This window comes from Cucurbita moschata, unplaced genomic scaffold (assembly GCF_002738365.1).
Source record: "Cucurbita moschata cultivar Rifu unplaced genomic scaffold, Cmos_1.0 Cmo_Scf00002, whole genome shotgun sequence".
NCBI classification, from domain to species: domain Eukaryota; kingdom Viridiplantae; phylum Streptophyta; class Magnoliopsida; order Cucurbitales; family Cucurbitaceae; genus Cucurbita; species Cucurbita moschata.
Genome location: NW_019268518.1, coordinates 5,195,799 through 5,218,351, shown reverse-complemented (window position 1 = coordinate 5,218,351; position 22,553 = coordinate 5,195,799). Strand labels below are relative to the sequence as shown.

The following is a 22,553-nucleotide window of genomic DNA, read 5'->3' as shown; positions in this document are numbered from 1 at the left end:
AAAAAAAAAAAAAAAAAAAAAAAAAAAAAAAAAAAAAAAAAAAAAAAAAAAAAAAAAAAAAAGTGGGTGGAAAACAAGAACAAATCCCAATTTCCCTCTGTTCTAAACAACCAAGTACAAAGTACTTGAACAAAATTCATGTGACTCTGCAGAATGCAAATGCCATTCATTTCCATTCAATCTAAACAAGAATCACATAAGAACAGCAATGGCTTTGTTTATGGATCATTTCAAGTCAGTTCTGTACCATATTATAACTTCTACCAAGGTTAAACCTTCATTTTTGTGCACTTTTTGGGCAATATGTTGGGCCCTTTTGCTGCTTTTGCTCTGTTTTAAGAGATGAAGTATGATTATTACATGGAAAGGGATAAATCTTCACAAAGATTCTGCTTTGTCTGAAGCATTTGGAGATCCCCACCATTCATAGTGGGTGTGTTGTGGCTTTAATTAGTGCACCAATCTTTCTAGATTCCCTTTCATTATTAAAGCATTCAAAGCTTGGCCTTTGTGCTAAAGGGAACACAATTAACCCAACATTTGGATACCTAAAGACACTAAAAGTTAATTCTAAGCATGTTAGGTTTCTGTTCTAAGCCTGGTTTGAGATTGGAACTCGAAGAGATTTTTATTCCCGTTATCATTGCGGTTGTTTGGCGATGTTGTTCGCTGTTGTTAATGCTCGTTGAGAAAAAGTAGCTGATCATGTCAGTGTCACGTCAATTTTTCATTATGTTTTGTCTTAAATATTCAAAAAGACAGGTGAAAATTACTCGTTAAAAGATTCAAAGATCAAAATTTAAATCATACTCTAGTTCTATAAGTTTAGGTTGTTCGCCAAGTATGAATATGCTAGTAGGCAAGTCTTTGACAAATATGATAGAATCATTTGAAATTATGGTCTAATTTAGTTAATTTGCTCGTTTATGTTCATACCATTACTTGACTAAGAAAGCAATTACTCATACATATATTTGATGACAACCAATATCATTTATATTGAATTTGACTATTTTTGTTTTTTATTTTTATTTTAATATTTAATATTTTTTTAGGATATAAATTATATAGCGCCAAACGAAAGCCAAAAAAGTCATTGAAAGTATGCAAAAATAGGACCCGACTTTCTTGAAAGCGCGTTTGTCTTTATCATGCAATCCCACATGCTCATCATGATGCCCTATCTACCAACACTTTATATTGCTCGAAAATGGCAATAAATTTTACCAAATTGTTTACGTTCTAGAAATTAAATAATTTGAGATATTAGTGTTTTACAATTATTTATTTACTCCGTATACATGTTCAAGGTATACACAGATTAGACTAGTTAAAAAAATCTTCCAAATCGACTAAAAATTTTGAATTAGTTGGATCGATGACTCGAACAACATGTTCAAGATATACATGGGTTAGACTAGAACTAAAAATTTCGAATTAGTTAGATCGATGACTCGAACAACTTAAATAGAATTGAAATTAAAAAAAAAAAAAATTATACTTATCCAATCAACCGAACTGAGATTAAGTTATCGAGTCATAAAAATACCCCTAGAATTCAAACATCGGCCATTCATCGACATCCCGACCCATAAAGAAGGGGATGAAGTGTGAATGACATTAAGTTGTTCAATTTGGACAAAAATAGATTCACATTATCTACAAGGATTTTATTAAATTTTGTTACTCAAAAGTCATTATTATCCCAACAAAATTCACCCAAAACTTTTACAGTGATCTCAAAGACACCATTCCAATGCATTTTTTTTTTTTTTTACTCTCTTTTGAAAGAAAAAAGCTGATAGAAACAATGTAATCACCTTGGTTGCCTCATTTGTGTCTTTCCTGGCCTCTGTTCTTATCAACAATTTCGTGATCTTCCCTCCATATCTGTTTCGTTGCGTCGGGTTAGCGGCAACAACCCCCATCGTTCGCTTCTTTTCGTGCTCGGGTTTTGTCCAAAATTTTCTGTTTCACCACAACAGATCCATTTTCTAGTAGACTCGGAACTTCCAGTATCTGGATTGTAATAAACCGATTTAGATCATGAGATGAAATACATTTGACATCGGGGATCGGGTTTTGAGCTTCATAGCAACCCCACAGAACAGAAATGAAAAAGATATCACGAGCTCGAGTAAGTACGCAAACCGTTGCATTATAGCTCCTAAACTAATACTTGTGTACATGGAAGTGTCCTATGTGCTGTGGCATTCTTAGCAACTAAGTTCGGAAGTCGATTCAAGTAAAACATGAGCATCTTAGTGTCGGAGCGTTACCTTCGAAGAGAGTTCTTTAAAGCATCTATCGACATTTTCTCGAGTTCTAGCACTGCACTCGAGAAACAAACTTTGATGCTCCTTGGCAACGGCCATACCTTCTTCTGTCGAAACAGCTCTTTCGCTACCCTGTCAACATTAAAGATTCCTTAAAATGAAGAGTTTGAGATTTGAACGACGGTAGGATCATACAACTTACTCGATCGACTTTATTCCCGACTAGAATTTTTATGCACTCATGATTGGTTAAATACATCTCTACTTCCTTCGCCCATACGTCCATCAAGTTCGTAAACGTCTCCCGTCGGGTAACATCGTACACTATCCGCAAAACATAGATAAGTATCAGCCTCGTGAAGTGCTCAAACTGAATTCAATACATTCAACCGTGACAACGGAACATGCCATGAGGGAATGTTTCCAAAATAAAACGTATAAAACCGACGCGTCGCCACCTACTATTTCAACCCCATCCCCACGAAACTCCCTATTTATTTGTGTGGGAATCGGGGCAAGGAGGTTCCCGAGGGGAATTTTCCCGCTTTTTTTTTTTTAAATAATCATTTCAAAGAGTTTTTTAACGGATAAATTTCGGTCATACCTAGGATGATTCCATGTGCACCTCTGTAGTAAGAGCTTGTCAATGTTCCAAACCTCTCCTGTCCAGCTGCATACAAGAACAAAGGATAAGAAATTGTATATTAAATGGGTGAACGAACACTTCATAGAGTAAGCATATAGCTTCGAAGCAGAAAAACGAAGAAACTTTCTGTATCGAGCAGCTGGGACAAGCTAAAAACGTAAACACGAGACCAGAAGAACAGGTAAATCATCCAGTTACCTGTGTCCCAAATCGTTAGCTTCAATCTTTTTCCACCAACTGTTACCATCTTGATCTTGAAATCCACACCTGCAGCCATGCATGAAAAGAAAATCAATCGAGCGGAATGAGAAGTTAATGGAATTAGAATAATTTATTCATATAAACGACAAAATGTATCATTACGATGTTTCAAAAAACTTCGTTTCTTTCTGGTCTGAAGTCGTGGGAACGAATCGTTTGTTTTATCGAAGCTTTATTACAGGGTCTTAGTTGGCCCTCTATTTTCAACCATTAGAGCTGGCGTCGACCATTTTTGTGGTACAGACAGACACAAAAAAGAACGCAGACAGCAGAAATGCAAAAGAGAAGAGCAAAGATTCCCGACCCAATACTATAACGAGCCTGGCCACACACACCTCTTTTCAACCTACTACAAACTCCTTAACAATGAGAACCTTATGAGCACTTACATCACCATGTACAATCGACTCGTTTTAAAGAATAATATGGCTCTCTAAGTGTTAATGGAAGCATAGCCCAACTAGTTGAGGCCTATGACCACGACCAACCCTTCATAGGTTCGAATCCCGACTTGTTGAACTCTCTCTCTATATACACACACACACACACACACATATAGCTCAATTAGGTGAAGCATGTCCTCTCCCAACAATTCAGAGGTTCAAATCCCGACTTGTTGAACTCTCTCTCTATATATACACACACACACACAGCTCCATTAGGTGAAGCAATGTACTCGACCAACAATTCAGAGGTTCGAATCCCGACTTGTTGAACTCTCTCTCTCTCTCTCTCTATATATATATATATACACACACATAGACACACATAGCTCAATTAGGTGAAGCAATGTACTCGACCAACAATTCAGAGGTTCGAATCTCGACTTGTTGAACTCTCTCTCTATATATATACAGACACACATAGCTCAATTAGGTGAAGCATATGTCCTCTCCCAACAATTCAGAAGTTCGAATCCCGACTTGTTGAACTCTCTCTCTACACACACACACACACACACAGCTCAATTAGGTGAAGCATATGTCCTCGACCAACAAATCAGAGGTCCGAATCCCACCGGTTGAACTCTATATGTGTGTATGTGTGGCTTTCCAAAGTTCTAAACTAATCATGATTTGAAACTAAATCTACTCCGCGACAAAATTGATTCAAAGCCAGTAGCTCTCACTATGTGAGATCCCTCCAACCGAGAGGAACGAAACATTCCTTACAAGGGTGTGAAAACCTCAGTAGACGCGTTTTAAAGCCGTGAGGCTGACGACAATACCTAACGGGCCAAAGTAGACAATATGTGCTAGCTAGTGGGCTTGGACGGTTACACACTACGACAAAAAAAACATTCCAGACGCCAGAAATCAATCAAAAAACTACGATCAGCTGACTAAGAACAAAGAAGAACCAACAAAAAAAACAAAAATATTCAACCAATATGTGTTCATCCAACTAGCAGAACCAACAAGATTTCTTAGATGATTCAAATAAGACCAAAACTCAGAACAGAGCATCTGGGTTGTAGCAATTTCATGATATCCACAAGAACATGCATAGAGATAATGAGAAAGACATAGAACAAACCGATTGTGGGAGACAGATCTTGAACAAAATTGGATATGTAACTGAGGAGAATACTGCTTTTCCCAACGCCAGAATCCCCAATCAACAGTATCTTGAACGAGTAATCATAGCTACTGCTTCTTGCTTTTGAAGAAGAACCCATCATTTCTCTTTTCTATCTATTCAACTCTCTCTCACAAAAACCCTTTTCCATAAACAAGAAGAACAGAAAGAAATCAAAAGCATCAAAAGAAGGAAATGGAATTGGTGAGGTTATGAGAAACGGAAACGTAACAGAGAGAAGGAGCTGGCAGTAGCCGGTAGTGTACGTGTGTAAATTATAGCGTTTGGACAAACTTGCCCTTTACCTTCAATGGGCTGAGTCCGCTTTTTGTAGATTCTATGGCCTGCAACATTATTTGTCTCATTTCATCTCAAAATTCTTCCAATTTGTCCACAATTTTTCAAGCTTTTGAGGGTTTTTATTTGATTCAAACGTTTATATGAAGAACAGGGTGTTTGAAATTTGAATGGATTATTGAAAGAGAGATTGAATCAAGAAATGGGTGTTTTTTTAGATGAAATATTTGGGTTTTTGTTGTTGTTCATGTTGGATTTTGACTGGGTTTTGGTTGAAATAAAGAAATGAAGTAAGGATAAAGAAGAAGGGACAAATTTAGAAGCAAGAGAGCTGTGTCATGGAAAATGGATTGGCATTGCCTAAGCTCAACAAGTGTTCTTCATGCTCCTGCCACTCAACAACTTCTTACCTGCCCACCTCATCATCTCTCTCTTCTCTTTATCTCACACAATGTTCTTCGTCCGTTCGAACGGATAACGAAATATTCCTTATAAATGTGTGAAAATCTCTTCTTAAGAAACCCATTTTAAAATCGCGAGGAATCGCCTGTTCGAGAAAGAAATCATAGATGACTCTTTGAATAGAGTGCGTTGGTTGTAGTAGCTGTTTTGAATTTACGTATTTTTTTATAATAGCAAGAGACAAGTCTCAATTTGACAACTCGACAACAGGGTAATGCCCAATACTAAGAGGGGAATAGATAAGTATGCTATAGTAACGAGACTAGACTAGATTGGCCCTCGCTCTTTCTACCTACGGACAACGGCGATACGTGATGGACCAAAGCATACAATATTCGTAGCTAGAGATGTTCATTTAACCCAGAAGGACCTACCATAATAGAGTTGAAAACCCTATTTTATTTTCTTTATATTTTTATTTGTTTTCGATTTCGTCTTTTTAGTCACGATTTGGTCTTTCGAAACCTCGAAAGTCGGGTCGTGACAGAATGATATTAGAGCCAGACACCAGACGATGTGTCAGCCTTCTTGATATTCCCCGAAGGGGGGTAGACAGGAGGCGGCGTGCCAATAAGGACACTAGCCCCAAAAGGGGGTGGATTTAGGGGTGGTCTCACATCGATTGGAGAAACAAAATAGTACCAACAAGGACGCTGAGCCCCGAAGGGGGTGGATTGTGATGTCCCACATTGGTTGGAGAGGAAAACAAACCACCATTTATAAGGGTGTGGAAACCTTCCCCTAGTCGACGCGTTTTAAGGCCTTGAGGGGAAGCCCAAAAGGGAAAGCCGAGAGAAGACGATATCTGCTAACGGTAGATCTGGGTCGTTAATGCTCCATGTTAGATTTATTATAATTTTTATCTTTTATAATATAAATTATAGAAATTATCAATTTAAATTATTTGAAGTGAATTTTATTTTTTAAAATATAGCTTGAAAAAATTTCCAATAATTGTTCAGAATATTAACTCAAGAAGCAATAATGTTGTCCTTTACAATCTGGTCCTTACTAAGGAAGTATTTGGAAAAATAGCCTCTTTATTATCAATACGTAAAATTGGTCCACTTTTGGAAATAGAATGGGCCCAGCCCAGACAAAAAGCAACTTCGACAAAATGGGCCACAGGCCCAATATATGTCTCAAGTCCAAACGTTGGGCCAGCTATGAGGTTATCCAATGGGCCTCTACTAGTTTCATATTGACATGATTGGGCCTGATGGCCCAAATATTTTTATTTTGAATATTAAAAAACAATATAATTTATTTTATTAAAAATGGTAATTTTAAATTTATTTAGTCAATTGAATTGAATTGATGGAGTCTTATTTATTTATTTTAATTGCTCATAAAATATATTAATGAAATTGATTTTAATTTAAGAAGGTAAAGTCAATTATTTTTTTTAAAAAAATATATATAATTATAATTTATTGATGCATATTCTATGGATAATATGTAACATTTTCATAAGATAAAGGCTCACAAATGTATGGTCAAAAGTTTAGGTTAAAATTGATGGTGACATTAGGCAGCCACCTTCATTTATTTGACTTGAGAATTAAGCAAACTACTTTGGAAACTTCCTCACACCTTGTTTAAAAAACCTATATATATATATATATATATATTTAAAATTACAATTGTACCCCTGTGAACCCTTATTTTCTCTCGGGATGTGACAGTGTGTAGTAAGTCATTAAACTTTGATTTTTTTTTCATATACTTATATTTAAAATTTAAAATTTTAGCTGTTTTTTTTTTAATATTTTAATTCAATTTTATAGCTAATAAAATTAAGTAAAAAACTTAAAACTTTATTTATTTATTATTTATTATTATTTAAAGGAGAGATTAGAGATGGTTTGACCGTTTAACCCTTCGATGCATTTAATCTTTGTGATGAAGATTAATCTGACGGATGCAATTACGTCACGGTAAAATTACCAATCAGCCACTGTCCGCTAAGAAGTAGTCCACGTGTAAATATCTGGCGCAAAGGTTTTACCCAACGCGGTCCCACCGCTAGCCAATAGCGTATACGTTCACTCGGAAATTGTGACAGACGAGTGATTTTAAGGGTTCAGTAATTCCCGAACCTTCTGAATTAAGAATTGAAGAACCAATTGACGAAGAAAGAAGATGATTAAATGGACTTCTTGTATCGTCAATGGTACGACACCCGGCCTCATTTTTCCTCTGTTTTTTCCTCTTCCGCCTTCCGATTGTTTCATGCATATGATTTTGTTTGATTGAAAATCATCGGATTAATTTCTGTTGATCATTTTGGAAAACTTGATTTCAATCCAGTTCCGATTTCCGCTTCAATTTTGTACGTTGTACCTCTGATTTATTGTTCGAAAATCGGTTAAACCCTACTCAATCTTTGGTTTTCTGATTATCTTGCTTATGGGCCGTGATTCTGCTACCTCTCTTGCTCCGGGGTTTCGATTTCACCCCACCGACGAGGAAATTGTGCGATACTACCTTAGGCGCAAGGTTTCCGGCAAGCCCCTCTGTTTTGATACTATCTCGGTCGTTGACATATATAAATCGGAGCCATGGGATCTTCCTGGTAAGATATCTTCCATTTCTCATTTTAATGAGTATGTTTTGGCGGGAATTCTGATGATCGAGTTGTTTTTTGTTGGGAATTTTATGTTTCAGAGAAGTCGAAGCTGAGAACCAGGGATTTGGAGTGGTACTTCTTTAGTCCTCTGGATAAGAAGTATAGCAACAGTTCGAGGACAAATAGAGCTACGGAGAATGGATACTGGAAGACGACCGGGAAGGACCGGCCAGTGCGTCATAACTCCCGAGTAGTTGGGATGAAGAAGACTCTTGTTTACCACAGCGGACGGGCACCTCGCGGGGCTCGCAGCAATTGGGTGATGCATGAATATAGGCTTACGGACGAAGACTTGGAGAAAGCTGGGGTGGTGCAGGTGAGGATTTTGAAAGTTTTCGTTCTCTCGCTGTGTTTTGATTCATGTTGAATTTATTTTGATGTTGTTTTGGATGGGCAGGATGCTTTTGTGCTTTGTAGGATATTTCAAAAGAGTGGTTCTGGGCCTAAGAATGGAGAACAATATGGAGCTCCATTTATCGAAGAGGAGTGGGAGAATGATGAAGAGTTGACTCTACCTGGCGAGGAGGCTGTGGTGAATGAGGGGTTGGTTAATGTTGATGATGATATGCATTTGGAAGTGGACGAAATTGTTCAGGTTTGTTCTTGGTTCAATATAGCCAGCGACCTTCTTTTGCTAAATCTTCCATCGTCAGTACAGTCTTTCAGTTTTTGAATTCTTGTGAATATATATATCTATATATATATATATATTAGAACGGTCCAAAGTCCACAGCTAGTAGATATTGTTTTCTTTGGACTTTCGCGTTTGCTAGGAAGAGGTTTCCACACCCTCATCAAAAAAATGTTTCTTTCTCCATTCCAACCGACGTAGTATCTCACAATCATCCCCTTTGGGGTCAGCGTCCTTGTTGGCAAACCGCTTTGTGTCCACCCCTTTCGAGGCTTAGCCTTCCTCGCTGGCACATCGCCTCGTGTCACCCCTTTCGAGATTCAGCCTCCTCGCTAGCACATTGCCCGATGTTTGGCTCTGATATTATTTGTAACATCCCAAGCCCACCGTTAGTAGATATTGTCCTTGGATTTTCCCTTTTAGACTTCTCCTCAAGATTTTTAAAACGAAAGGGTTATCGAAACCAGTCTCCTCTCAGCACATTGAAAACAACTTTAAATACTTTAATCATGTTCCTTAATCTTTACTTGTGAGGAAATCTGTGTGTACCTTACGGGCTTCATATTACATTAAATCTTAAACCAAGAAATAAGAACAAATAAAAGTTACAGTTATGATCTGTTGAAATGTGTGTTGATTTTTAATTAATTTGTTCCCTTGTGCTCGTTTACATAGAACTTTCAAGATAATTGAAGATGCTTTGTTCTTACTTTCTGCGCAGCAGTATTTTGATGGTGAACTTCCATTTGAATATGATCAACCTCTGTCGAACTATCTTCAAGATACCATAAATCCTGTTGAGCTACCCAATGTGCTTGTTGAAAATGATAACAAACCATTGGAGCTACAGCATAACCATGGATTCTTTCAATTACCAGAGCAATACGAAATGGGTGGGAATTCTGAAAAAGATGAGTGTTTTGCTGAATCAAGTGACAATCTTAAGGACGAGGATATTGATTACTTACTTGATGAGCCTTATCCAAGTGTTCCAGACGATCTGGCCCTCAATGAGGAATTATTCCTAGAGGCTAACGATCTTTCAAGTCCAGTTGAAATTGATCCAACCGGTGTCGACATTCTTGAAGAGTATCTTACGTTCTTTGATGCAGATGATAACTTGCAGCTGTCCTTTGACCCGACCGAACTTTTGGGTAGCGAAGTGCCTATTTCTGGCCAAACAATTCCTGAAGAGGTAATTGTTATCTTCCCAAGTACTACTGTCGGGCATTTGGGATTTAACTTTGAATCTAACTTGAATTAAACTACTGAATCTCTGTACAGAAAGTAAATGAAGTGGCAGAAAATGAGTTCTTGGCTACCAAACAGACGTCGGTTGCTTCCATCAATGATGCATCCACTTCAAAGCTAAACACTCAGGCTGATGAAGCAGGTTCAGGTAGAATTCTCAATGTTAAAATAGTTAGAATCAAGATGGTAGAAACTTTTTCATGATAACTCAGACAAAGGAGGGTTTTTTTTGTTCTAGATTCGACATTACCGTTCCTCAAACGTGTCAGTTACCTGTTGGGTGACATCCCTGCACCTCCTGCATTTGCTTCTGAGTATCCATCAAAGGACATGGCCATTCGGCTGAATTCAGCAGCACAGACTTCCAGTTCAATTCATAGGACTGCTGGAATGATCCATATAAGTAACTCGACATCAAATTATGATCTGGTGAATACCTTATATGTAAAGAATGGGGATGTTGACCTCATCCTTTTCTCAGCTCGACATCATCACCACGGTGAAAATGATGAAATGATCGATGTACTATCTCAGAAGAACGGGATTATGGGAACTCGAGGAGGCTTCTTGTTCTTCTTTCTGCTGTTCTGGGTCCTAATACTTTCAGTTAGCTATAAAGTTGGGAGTTGTATCTATTCCCATTGATGCAGAATCAAATATTTGGCTGTGGTAATGAATAAGGCTTTAACTAGCTGCAAATCTCCCTCTCAAGCAGCCAAGAACAGCAATCTTGCATATTTGTTACCGCCACTGGAACGTTATTTAAACCGAGGTGACATGGAACCGTCCCTGTCCCGTTCCCGCCCTGTGCTCTGGGGTTTGGCTTTTAACTTTATACTCTTTTGGTTACAGAGCTGTTTTACACACAATAGGTGGATGTGGGAAGCAGGTTCTGGTTGTAGCCACTGTATGGAGAAAGTAATATTCATACTGCATATATTATTACGAAGGTTGTATTTGACTTTCTTCTTGGCGTTTTGATCTTCATATCACTGCTTTTTAAATGGTTTTATAGGTATATGATAATAAAATTGGGGAAATAGAAGCTTTCATCACCTGACTTTGTTGATGGTTTTATTCAAGCAGAAAGATATGGTCGTTGATTCGGGTATGTTCGAATTAACTTCGCATGTGATTATAATTTATTTTTTAAGAATCTAGTGTTTTGATAGCACAAATTAGTAAATAATATTCTCAAACAAGTTTAAAGGTGATTATTAAAAGAATAATTTTGAGGTGATTTTTTATCGAATCATTTTAGAATTAGTTTGAGAAATTATATACTAAAATTTTTTGGAATCACAAAAATCTTTAGTTAGAAAGAGATCCCAATTCGGGACCTTTTGAAGTTTTTAGAAGAGTTACGGAAGGAACTAGTCCACCTCTAACAACCGTCGAAAAAAGGTGTAGGATTTAAATATCGACTTGAATTTCATTTTAGATAAGTCTAGTCCTTATGCACTAGGATGCTCATTTGTTACTTCAACTACTTTTCCTCGAGCTAATCTTGTACAAAAGTTCAAATAGTTAAAATAGTTAAAAGTAGTAAGGTAAGGTAGCATTCTCGGTAGCTGCGTTCTTGAATTTACTAAGAAAAACTCTAGATGTGTCTCTTCAATCTTAATATACGAAAATTTACTAAGAACAACTCTAGATGCGTCTCTTCAATCCTAATATACGCAAGGTCATGTCAATCTATTTCCAAAGGAATCACTACTAACTAATGATTTTACTTTCCAGAAGAGAAGATGACAATGTGCAATAGAAATCAACAACAATCGATTAGTTTTCATTAATGGCGAGAATTTCGATAACGCCAGACGCTACAAATCGAAATACAAGACATCATTTCCATGATAGCCAAATGGAGAACATTCCCAAATATCAATGAAGTATTGACAAGTGAACTAAGATGAACATGCAAAATCAGAGAAGACGCTCCAAAGAATTAAGTGTAAGAACAAATGTTGAATAAGAATACACGCCTAATTACCTGTATAGTAGCCAAAGAGAACAACACACTTCATCCTTTGCACCAATCCGATCGAAGTTGGTCGTCTCTGTTGTGTGTCAATCTAACAAATCAATGTCGAAATTTTCCGTTGCAACATAATTGAACTCAGCTTCACAACATCATCATGGCTGTTTAAACGCCTTGCTGGTGTGGAACGATCAAACTGGATCTCAAGGACTAGCTGCAACCCCTGGCGATCCAGCGATCCACCGCCACACTCGGCCAGAACCTTGTCTCTGAACTGATGAAGCAGCCTCCATTTGTTTATCCAGTGCAGACTTTTGTTCCCTTAGGAGTTGGACCTCATTCTCAATGGATTGCATTGATTCTAGCAACTTTTGTATTTCAGCTATTTGTGCCTGTTAGATCTCGATCGGGAACAAACAAAGAAAATGATGCCTAAATTAAGATCTTTTAATCAATATGATCACCTAAAGAGAGGAAAGTACGTAGATGGTCATTAGTTTTATGATGAAATCAACCTCCAATTTAAAGCATCTTGATCGCTCAGCTATTAACTGACCTTGTACTGACTGTAATTCCTGAGATAAAAATTCAACAATCATTGAGCTCAGAACCAAATATGAAAACAATATAATTTTGAAGGGTATATTTGACTCCAAACGTCATACCTTAAACAGCTCTGCATGAGTATTGTTTACCTTACCAATCTCTTCCCTAAGTTTAGAATTTTCTCCTTGAACTTCAGAAAGTGTTGGTTCTAGCTTAGCTTTCTCTTCTCTCATGGCCTCAAGTTCAATGGCACCATTTGATTGAGATTGCTTTTCTTCTTTTCTCTTAGAGACACCATCTTCAATTCTCGCAAGGTCCAACTTTTCAGTCTTGGCTAAGGCATATGCAGCAGTAACAGAAGCTGCCGCCGCTGCGGCTGCGGGTGATTGGAATATTTTGGGACGTGATGAGTCTCTTGGTTTCGGTCTCATGATAAAAACCTACGAACCATATAACGGCACGGAAATGAGTTACAATAACAAATTCTCGTACGAATTCATATAAACAGAAAGATATGCATTATATACTTGAAACATACCTCATTGTTATACCTTCCATTGTAACCGCCAAAGGCAACCAGATATTTCTCTTGATCAATTGTAGCCAAACTAATACTGATTCCCTACTCCCACAATGCAGTGGTAAGTATTAGTAAAATACTAAGAAGATCACATACATTATTAATGGAGACACTAGAGTTGCATTGCTGCATCAAGGGAAATCTCAATCGAAACCCTATTCATAATGACAACACCGTTGTATGCGTATATTTCTCTTTCTAACCACTCCCCCCTCGAGTATATGCTTCAACAGGAATTAAATAAGGGTAGATTGATACAATAGAAACCTCTAGTAAAATGTCCATCCGTAACCCAGCAGATAAAGTACATTACATAGTCCGTTTTAGGGGCTGGTTCTGACTTGAACTTACCTTGAGAGCTCCTTATAAAAAATAAAAAATAAAAAATAAAAAAAAGTTTCAAAAAGTTTATTGAGTCCTTATTTTTCCACTAGTACAAGAAATATCAGTACTTAGTTGGAAATTATTCCAAATTCCAGGCCAGTACTCTTTTCTTGGGGAATAATGGTTGCATGTGTCCTATTTCTTGGGAAAAAAAATAAGTCATACATATTTCATATTACCGGGAAATTAAAGGCAGGCAACAATCACCAAGGGTGCTGCAAAGAAAAGAGAGAAAAAGGACCATAATAGTTTGCACACGCACACACACACCAGGACCAACCAATTTGATCTCAAGATGTTATCCTCAAAATGAATACCTAGTGCTTGCAACCATAGGACAAAGTTCCACATCTAATATTGATAAAGTTGAAAAATTAATAGGAAACAGTTGAGGCAAGAATGTATTCTGTAATCACCTCACTAGCAAGGGGTTCTCTTTGCTTTACGCTTGTCAAAGCTAACCAAGAAAGCTTAGACATATTTAGCACCATTGTCTCTGGGCAACCTGAAAAGGAATGTCCACATATTCATAACAATCTTTTAGTAATTTAATATGTTTAAAGCTTAAAGCTTATATAATAATTTAAGAAACTCTAAATACCATTTTTATTGTCACCACCACCAACTATATACCAGTTCTCGTCAATGGTTATACCAGCATGGCCTGCCCTAGGAGTCACCAAATCCCCCTGTATTTGTGGCTGGGACCACTCCATCTGCAGCATACATAACATTAAAGTGCTTTTTTTTTTTTTTGAGATATGCTTTTTATTATTTATTGCTCACCAGGAAAAAAAAAATTATAAAATTTGACGAAAATCACACTTTTTTCTCCATGCCTTATTAAGCATAGAGAAATGGAGATTATCATTACATTAGCTAGTGAAGTGGAGCTACGATGGTGAAAGTACCCAATATTTATTAGCAAACGCTGACCAAGAAGAGTTTAAATTACACAACTTTCTTGAATACCTTTTTGTATGTCTGGCTGATACCGGACTACTAAACCCAATCCAACCCCACTTGTTTTCCTTCTATGGTAGAATATATTTCTTTGGTCACTTATTAGAAGAAAAAAAAAATCTTTGAATGGTTAAAGGAGAATATATAATTCCAATTACAACCTCTGAACCATTAAAAATAAGCACCATGCACTCTACAGTCTACCCGAAAAAATAAGGTAAAAATAGTTTTCTAGCACATAAGCGAGAGACAGGTGACACAATTCAATAATTCGATCAGAGGTCTGATGATTTTAGTTTCTAACATATGACACGATCAAATACTGAACGCAGTGATGGATAGCGAGAGGAGATTAAATGTCACTTATAAAAAAGGTTTAAAACCATAAAGTTTCATGCCACCAACAAAAGGAGAATTGGCTAGCTTGACCGGAAGTCTTAAGCAGAGGAAGCTTGTGACCTTGTGCTGGATCTGGAGCTCCAGCTATCAATTTTTCAATAATCAGGCAAGCTCATTGCCCCGGCCCCATTGAAGTAGTTGATTTTCCAGCCTACCAACTATGGTCTTCAAGGCAAAACTAAAGGTAGGGTTTCCTTTATTCTAGTTGACTTGTCATGATAAATATCTTCAGAGTCCATGGGGGTACAAATATAAATTTGAAAATAAGCCCCAACTTTTATAACACGTTGTTAAAATCTGTGGATTAAGAGATCTCATGTTCTTCTATTCTAGAATAACTGTAATCACTCATTAAACAGGTATTAGCGCAACTACTACAAATGAAGTTCAGTTCTTTCTAGAAGATCAACGACCATCCAAGAATCTCAAAACTTCAGTTCAAGCATTACCACTGCCAGAAGTAAAGCCAACCACAGTAGTTCCAGACTATGGTTGTAAAAAGACTAGCATAGATTAACATGATTTCTCTATGAGGGCATTGCATTTTACAAGTTTAATACCTTTTATGGAAGTGCTACAATAAAAAATAGTTGTATCAATATTGTCGTCAAATATTCTAGTCTTTTTCTTTATGGTACACAAATTGACAGATAATATATGTGAATTGGTAGACAAGCCAAGAGAACAATGAGTCAAGTCATACATGCAATCACTTCAATGAGAAAACATATGCATGCCAATAGAAAAGAGAAGAGGGAAATACTCACAGTACGAAAATCCAGCACATGAAGATCACTAAAAAAGGTTGAATGAGAACAACCGCCAAAAACTAGGAGGTAGTTTTCTGCATGCACTGCAGTTGTATGATCGAATCTTGGAGCTGGCGGTGTCAGCCTATCGAAAACCAAGGAAATGATGAAACAGTCTCCCAAAGTAGACAGACACTTGACTAAACAACCAGAATGAATACTTACTTTGCCTCCACTACATCCCAGGTTAATGTCTCTAAATCAAGAACATGGAGGTCGTTTAGAAGATTCCGGCTACTGTTTTCTCCACCAAACATTATGATTTTGGAACCAAAAAGAGTTGCTGAATGTCCAGCACGAGCAATCTGAAATATTACAAACTCGATAAGCAATATGATCAAGATCATTTTGAAGGGTGAAGTATAAGCAAAAAAAAAATTCTGAATGGCATAAACATGGAAATCCAGATCAAACCACTAAAAAAAATTGGCAAATACCGGAACATTTCCAGAGGTCTCCAAAACACTCCATGTTTGTGTTTCTAGATCGACGCAATGAACTGTAAGGACCATAATAAGAGAGTAAGGTTCGAGAATCCAATTATTAATATGCTGCAGCGTAAAAACGCAAAGTGATTCTTTGCATCACAGCATTAAGATCATAAAGGGATGACACAATCACATAGACAATAATTAAATTCATAGAGCACAAACCCATAATTCTATCAGATGATCCTTTCAAATTTCCACCAAGCACGACAAGTTTCTTATCCCATTTGACCTATCGATTAAAATTACCAAGCAGTCCATCAGGTAACTATAGATGAATCAACATAAGTATGATATGGGGCATGTAACAATTGTACCAATAAGCACGCCTGGAATGCTTACCATACTATGCCCTGCAATAGGTGGAAGAGACTCAACTAAGCCACTATTGCCTTCAGAATTCTCAACACCAGGATTTATTTGAAGTTTAAGACTGGACCACGACAAATTGCCAAGGTCCAAGACCTGTTTATAGACAAACGACAATGAATCCAATGAAGAGGAACATAAACCACCTTAGCCAACCTTGGTTAAGTTTAAGACCTGAATATCAGAGAGATACCGGCCATTACGGCTTCCACCGACAATGTAGAGTTTCTGATCAACAACTGCTGCAGCATGCTAAATAGACGAAATCACCGAAATCAGTTTACACAACAAATCTACCCCAGAATCTACAACACTCTTAAAATTATTACAAGGCAAAGAAAAACCTGCGCAATTCGACGTCAAAAAAACAACTCACCTTATAACGAGCTGACGGTCGAGAACCAGACACCGGCAATGCAACCCACTGATCATAGGCCAATCCCCAGCGCCAATTATCGACATCCATTTCCTATCTGTAGATCATTCAAGGGCACAAAATTCGCAATTCAATACAATTCCAATAACTACAGTCACGAAACATGACGCAATTGCACCAAAGAACAGGATTCGATAAGGGAAAATCAAATCAGAACAGAGCAACAGTGCTAGAAAGAAGAAGAAATTGGAGTACCCAAGGATGATTGCCGGTGAATTACTGCAACCGGCGAAGATGTAAGAGTGTTATCGCCACGGAGATTTGCAAAAACGATCGACGACAACAATGTGGAGATGGCGGTGAAATAGATCGAGCAAAAAACAAAAACTACGCCGTCCGATCTGATTCAGAGAAAGAGAAGTATGCGTATACGGAGCGGACCATCGTAAAGGTCAAACTAGAGAAATATCTATTTTTATTATAAACTTTAATTTAAAATATATATATATATATATATATATATATATATATTCAAATTTTCATATAATTAAAAATATATAAATATATATATATATATATATTTTTTTTTTTTTTTGTAGAAATTTATTATTAAAAAAATGTTAACAAATACATTTTTTTAGGCATATTTAAATTGACAGATTTAAAAAAAAACGATAAAATTTTAAATGGTTAAATTTTGTGGGTTTTCTTTAGATTTATTCCATTATAGTAATATAAGAAATTCTTATATTTATGATACCCCGCCGTCTAAAAATTTAGAGATAAATTTCGTAACTTAAAATGTTCGTGTTTACTAAATTTGATTCACGTTTCTACCTTGACACGTTCTTTTTGTACCCTTTTGTAATATAGCCCTTGATCACGTTGGTACGAGAGCCACTTGATTCTTTAGCCAATTTATCCTCACGTAATATAGGCCTCGATCAAGTTGTTACAAGACCTACTTGATTGGTTAGCCCAGCTTATCCCCGAGTCAACGAGAAACCAGAAATGAAAAACGGAAACGTTACCGAAACGGGTTTTCAAGCACTTGAACTCTCTTGAAATACTCCTTTCTCCTCCTCTAACCACTTTTACTTTCCCTTTTAGCTGGTTGTCTTATTTACCTCACGTCCTTATAAATAATGTTTTGTTTTCCTCTCTAACCGATATGAAATTTTACAATCTACCCCTCTTCGGGGCCCAGCGTCCTTACTGGCACACCACCTCATGTCCACCCCCTTCGGGACTCAGTCTCCTCGCTGGCATATCGCCTGGTGTCTGGCTCTGATACCATTTGTAACAGCTCAAGCACACCGCTAGCATATATTGTCCTCGTTGGGTTTTTCCTTACGAGCTTTCGCTCAAGGTTCTTAAAACACGTCTTCTAGGGAGTGTGGCTTATAAAGAATGTTTCGTTCCCCCCTCCAACCGATATGATTTCACAATCCACCCCCTTAGGAGCCCAACGTCCTCGCTGGCACTCATTCCCTTCCCCTTCGGTGCCTAGCGTTCTTACCGGCACACCACCTTATGTCCATCCCTTCGGGGCTCAACTTCCTCATTAGCACATTGTCGGGTGCCTGGCTCTGATACCATTTGTAATTGTCCAAACCCACACTAGCAGATATTGTCCTCTTTGGGTTTCCCTTTCAAGTTTCCTCTCAAGGTTTTTAAAACACGTCTCACTGGCACAATGCTTCAAGCCTATGATCTCCCTGCCCTTCAGCATGTTTTCGTGTCGTAAGCTGTCGATAACGGCGTTCGGATCATTATATCTGAATTCCATATGCAGCTGCCTCTCAACTCCTGTAGTAAAACATGCTTCAAACAAATCCTTGAGCTGGATAAACTTGTTGAAGATAACCTCAGCTTGTTCTTCAGCATCGAGTCGTTCATTTTCGCAACGTTCGCTACGACGAATGTCGCTTTTGTAATCCAAAGATGCCATCAATGAAGAGGAAATGTGAAAACATTCATACAATTCAGACAACAGTTGAGTGATCTTCATGACTCACTAGTCACTAGTCACTTCAACCGCGTCAATGACGCCCGTGAGATCCCATGTTGATTGGAGAGGAGAACGAAACATAATATAAGAGTGTGGAAACCTCTTCCTAACTGTGAGAACCCATAACGGTTGGGAAGGAGAACGAAACACCCTTTATAAGGGTATGGAAACATTTCCCTAACATACGTGTTTTAATAACCTTGAGGAGAAGCCCGAAAGGAAAAACCCAAAGAGGACAATATGTGTTAGCAGTGGGCTTGGGCCGTTACAAATAGTATCAGAGCCAGACACCGTGTGATGTTTCAACGAGGAAGTTGTTCCCCGAAAGGGGTAGACACAAGGCAGTGTGCCAGTAAGGACGCTCGGACGCTGAGCCCTGAAGGGAGGTGGATTGTGAGATCCCACATCGGTTGGGGAGGAAAACGAAACACTCTTTATAAAGGTGTGAAAACCTTTCCCTAGCAGACGTGTTTTAAAAACCTTGAGGGGAAGCTCGAAAGGGAAAGCCCAAAGAGGACAATATATTGCTAGCGGTGGGCTTGAGCCGTTATACTAACAGACGCGTTTTAAAACCATGAGGCTGACGGCTATATGTAACAGGCCAAAGCGGACAATATCTGTTAGCGGTGGACTTGGGCTGTTACAAAGCCATTGAAGTTNATATATATATATATATATATATATATATATTCAAATTTTCATATAATTAAAAATATATAAATATATATATATATATATATTTTTTTTTTTTTTTGTAGAAATTTATTATTAAAAAAATGTTAACAAATACATTTTTTTAGGCATATTTAAATTGACAGATTTAAAAAAAAACGATAAAATTTTAAATGGTTAAATTTTGTGGGTTTTCTTTAGATTTATTCCATTATAGTAATATAAGAAATTCTTATATTTATGATACCCCGCCGTCTAAAAATTTAGAGATAAATTTCGTAACTTAAAATGTTCGTGTTTACTAAATTTGATTCACGTTTCTACCTTGACACGTTCTTTTTGTACCCTTTTGTAATATAGCCCTTGATCACGTTGGTACGAGAGCCACTTGATTCTTTAGCCAATTTATCCTCACGTAATATAGGCCTCGATCAAGTTGTTACAAGACCTACTTGATTGGTTAGCCCAGCTTATCCCCGAGTCAACGAGAAACCAGAAATGAAAAACGGAAACGTTACCGAAACGGGTTTTCAAGCACTTGAACTCTCTTGAAATACTCCTTTCTCCTCCTCTAACCACTTTTACTTTCCCTTTTAGCTGGTTGTCTTATTTACCTCACGTCCTTATAAATAATGTTTTGTTTTCCTCTCTAACCGATATGAAATTTTACAATCTACCCCTCTTCGGGGCCCAGCGTCCTTACTGGCACACCACCTCATGTCCACCCCCTTCGGGACTCAGTCTCCTCGCTGGCATATCGCCTGGTGTCTGGCTCTGATACCATTTGTAACAGCTCAAGCACACCGCTAGCATATATTGTCCTCGTTGGGTTTTTCCTTACGAGCTTTCGCTCAAGGTTCTTAAAACACGTCTTCTAGGGAGTGTGGCTTATAAAGAATGTTTCGTTCCCCCCTCCAACCGATATGATTTCACAATCCACCCCCTTAGGAGCCCAACGTCCTCGCTGGCACTCATTCCCTTCCCCTTCGGTGCCTAGCGTTCTTACCGGCACACCACCTTATGTCCATCCCTTCGGGGCTCAACTTCCTCATTAGCACATTGTCGGGTGCCTGGCTCTGATACCATTTGTAATTGTCCAAACCCACACTAGCAGATATTGTCCTCTTTGGGTTTCCCTTTCAAGTTTCCTCTCAAGGTTTTTAAAACACGTCTCACTGGCACAATGCTTCAAGCCTATGATCTCCCTGCCCTTCAGCATGTTTTCGTGTCGTAAGCTGTCGATAACGGCGTTCGGATCATTATATCTGAATTCCATATGCAGCTGCCTCTCAACTCCTGTAGTAAAACATGCTTCAAACAAATCCTTGAGCTGGATAAACTTGTTGAAGATAACCTCAGCTTGTTCTTCAGCATCGAGTCGTTCATTTTCGCAACGTTCGCTACGACGAATGTCGCTTTTGTAATCCAAAGATGCCATCAATGAAGAGGAAATGTGAAAACATTCATACAATTCAGACAACAGTTGAGTGATCTTCATGACTCACTAGTCACTAGTCACTTCAACCGCGTCAATGACGCCCGTGAGATCCCATGTTGATTGGAGAGGAGAACGAAACATAATATAAGAGTGTGGAAACCTCTTCCTAACTGTGAGAACCCATAACGGTTGGGAAGGAGAACGAAACACCCTTTATAAGGGTATGGAAACATTTCCCTAACATACGTGTTTTAATAACCTTGAGGAGAAGCCCGAAAGGAAAAACCCAAAGAGGACAATATGTGTTAGCAGTGGGCTTGGGCCGTTACAAATAGTATCAGAGCCAGACACCGTGTGATGTTTCAACGAGGAAGTTGTTCCCCGAAAGGGGTAGACACAAGGCAGTGTGCCAGTAAGGACGCTCGGACGCTGAGCCCTGAAGGGAGGTGGATTGTGAGATCCCACATCGGTTGGGGAGGAAAACGAAACACTCTTTATAAAGGTGTGAAAACCTTTCCCTAGCAGACGTGTTTTAAAAACCTTGAGGGGAAGCTCGAAAGGGAAAGCCCAAAGAGGACAATATATTGCTAGCGGTGGGCTTGAGCCGTTATACTAACAGACGCGTTTTAAAACCATGAGGCTGACGGCTATATGTAACAGGCCAAAGCGGACAATATCTGTTAGCGGTGGACTTGGGCTGTTACAAAGCCATTGAAGTTGATACTCCAACAACCGAAACTCGATATCAGTTCTCGACACGGCTGCCTGCTGGGATAGCAACTTTGAGTGCCATTGATATCATCTTGTGTTTGTGCTGAATCTTTGAAGACCCCACTAGCTTAGTTCATCACAGGGATTGATATCTATCTCTCAAGTCACTAAAGTACTTTGATGCAGTTCAATAGTAAAAAAAGAAAGATTATGATTCATTGAAAAGATAAAAGTAAAATCTGATCCCATTATTGTGTTTACTTTAACAGTGCAGTTAATTATAGCTGCTGCCATTATTAGGAGCATGAAAAGAACATAACTTTATACAAGAGTAAGTGTCTTTGATCATGTAGCTTTGCTAATCTTTGGATCACGTGAAACCGAAACCGAACCTGAAATGTATCCTTTTCGATTCCTCGTGCTTCGTGTCGTGTAGGTTTTCATTGTTTTTAGGATATGTCTTTCCTAGCTAGCTGATAGATTCATAATTGAACTAAAATCGAGCTTGTCTTTGATCGTGTAAAGCTAAACGTATCCTTTTGGATTCAGTGTGCTTCTTGTCGTATCGGTTTTTGTTGCATTTAGGACATGTCTTTCCTAGCTAGCTGATAGATTCAAAACTGAACTAAGATCAAGCTCGTGTTTGATAGCTTTGTTAATCCTTGTATCATGTGAAACGGAAACGTATCCTTTTCGATTCTGTGTGCTTTGTGTCGTATCGATTTTCGTTGCATTTAGGACATGTCTTTCCTAGCTAGCTGATAGATTCAAAACTGAACTAAGATCAAGCTCGTG

The 22,553-nt window shown here is 38.0% G+C and overlaps 3 protein-coding genes across 6 annotated transcripts; 1 reads left to right on the top strand and 2 right to left on the bottom strand.

Moving 5' to 3' along the window:
• Positions 1-1,640: 1,640 nt before the first annotated feature.
• LOC111455431 (ras-related protein RABC2a-like) lies at positions 1,641-5,305 on the bottom strand. 2 transcript variants are annotated; one of them, XM_023097113.1, is made up of 7 exons: positions 5,067-5,305; positions 4,720-4,903; positions 3,121-3,189; positions 2,881-2,946; positions 2,479-2,600; positions 2,280-2,408; positions 1,641-2,019 (listed from the first exon to the last, which is right to left on the bottom strand). In XM_023097113.1, the coding sequence occupies exons 2-7, from the start codon at positions 4,862-4,864 to the stop codon at positions 1,909-1,911; spliced, it is 642 nt and encodes a 213-aa protein (XP_022952881.1). In that variant the 5' UTR covers positions 4,865-4,903; positions 5,067-5,305; the 3' UTR covers positions 1,641-1,908. The 2 variants fall into 2 exon arrangements, with proteins under 2 accessions (XP_022952881.1, XP_022952871.1); XM_023097103.1 differs by lacking the exon at positions 5,067-5,305 and having other exon boundaries at positions 4,720-5,022.
• A 2,332-nt stretch (positions 5,306-7,637) lies between these two features.
• On the top strand, positions 7,638-11,084 carry LOC111458734 (NAC domain-containing protein 78-like). 2 transcript variants are annotated; one of them, XM_023101526.1, is made up of 7 exons: positions 7,638-7,864; positions 7,904-8,095; positions 8,188-8,465; positions 8,547-8,744; positions 9,502-9,975; positions 10,065-10,179; positions 10,270-11,084. In XM_023101526.1, exons 2-7 carry the CDS (start codon positions 7,930-7,932, stop codon positions 10,674-10,676), a joined length of 1,638 nt encoding a protein of 545 aa, XP_022957294.1. In that variant the 5' UTR covers positions 7,638-7,864; positions 7,904-7,929; the 3' UTR covers positions 10,677-11,084. The 2 variants fall into 2 exon arrangements, with proteins under 2 accessions (XP_022957294.1, XP_022957302.1); XM_023101534.1 differs by having other exon boundaries at positions 7,641-8,095; positions 9,505-9,975.
• A 709-nt stretch (positions 11,085-11,793) lies between these two features.
• LOC111458748 (acyl-CoA-binding domain-containing protein 4) lies at positions 11,794-17,378 on the bottom strand. 2 transcript variants are annotated; one of them, XM_023101548.1, is made up of 14 exons: positions 17,182-17,378; positions 16,927-17,023; positions 16,725-16,802; positions 16,524-16,646; positions 16,347-16,413; positions 16,131-16,192; positions 15,859-15,998; positions 15,652-15,778; positions 14,124-14,238; positions 13,939-14,027; positions 13,097-13,180; positions 12,678-12,998; positions 12,528-12,587; positions 11,794-12,404 (listed from the first exon to the last, which is right to left on the bottom strand). In XM_023101548.1, exons 2-14 carry the CDS (start codon positions 17,014-17,016, stop codon positions 12,216-12,218), a joined length of 1,545 nt encoding a protein of 514 aa, XP_022957316.1. In that variant the 5' UTR covers positions 17,017-17,023; positions 17,182-17,378; the 3' UTR covers positions 11,794-12,215. The 2 variants fall into 2 exon arrangements, with proteins under 2 accessions (XP_022957316.1, XP_022957324.1); XM_023101556.1 differs by lacking the exons at positions 16,927-17,023; positions 17,182-17,378 and having other exon boundaries at positions 16,744-16,802.
• Between the last annotated feature and the right edge of the window lie 5,175 nt (positions 17,379-22,553).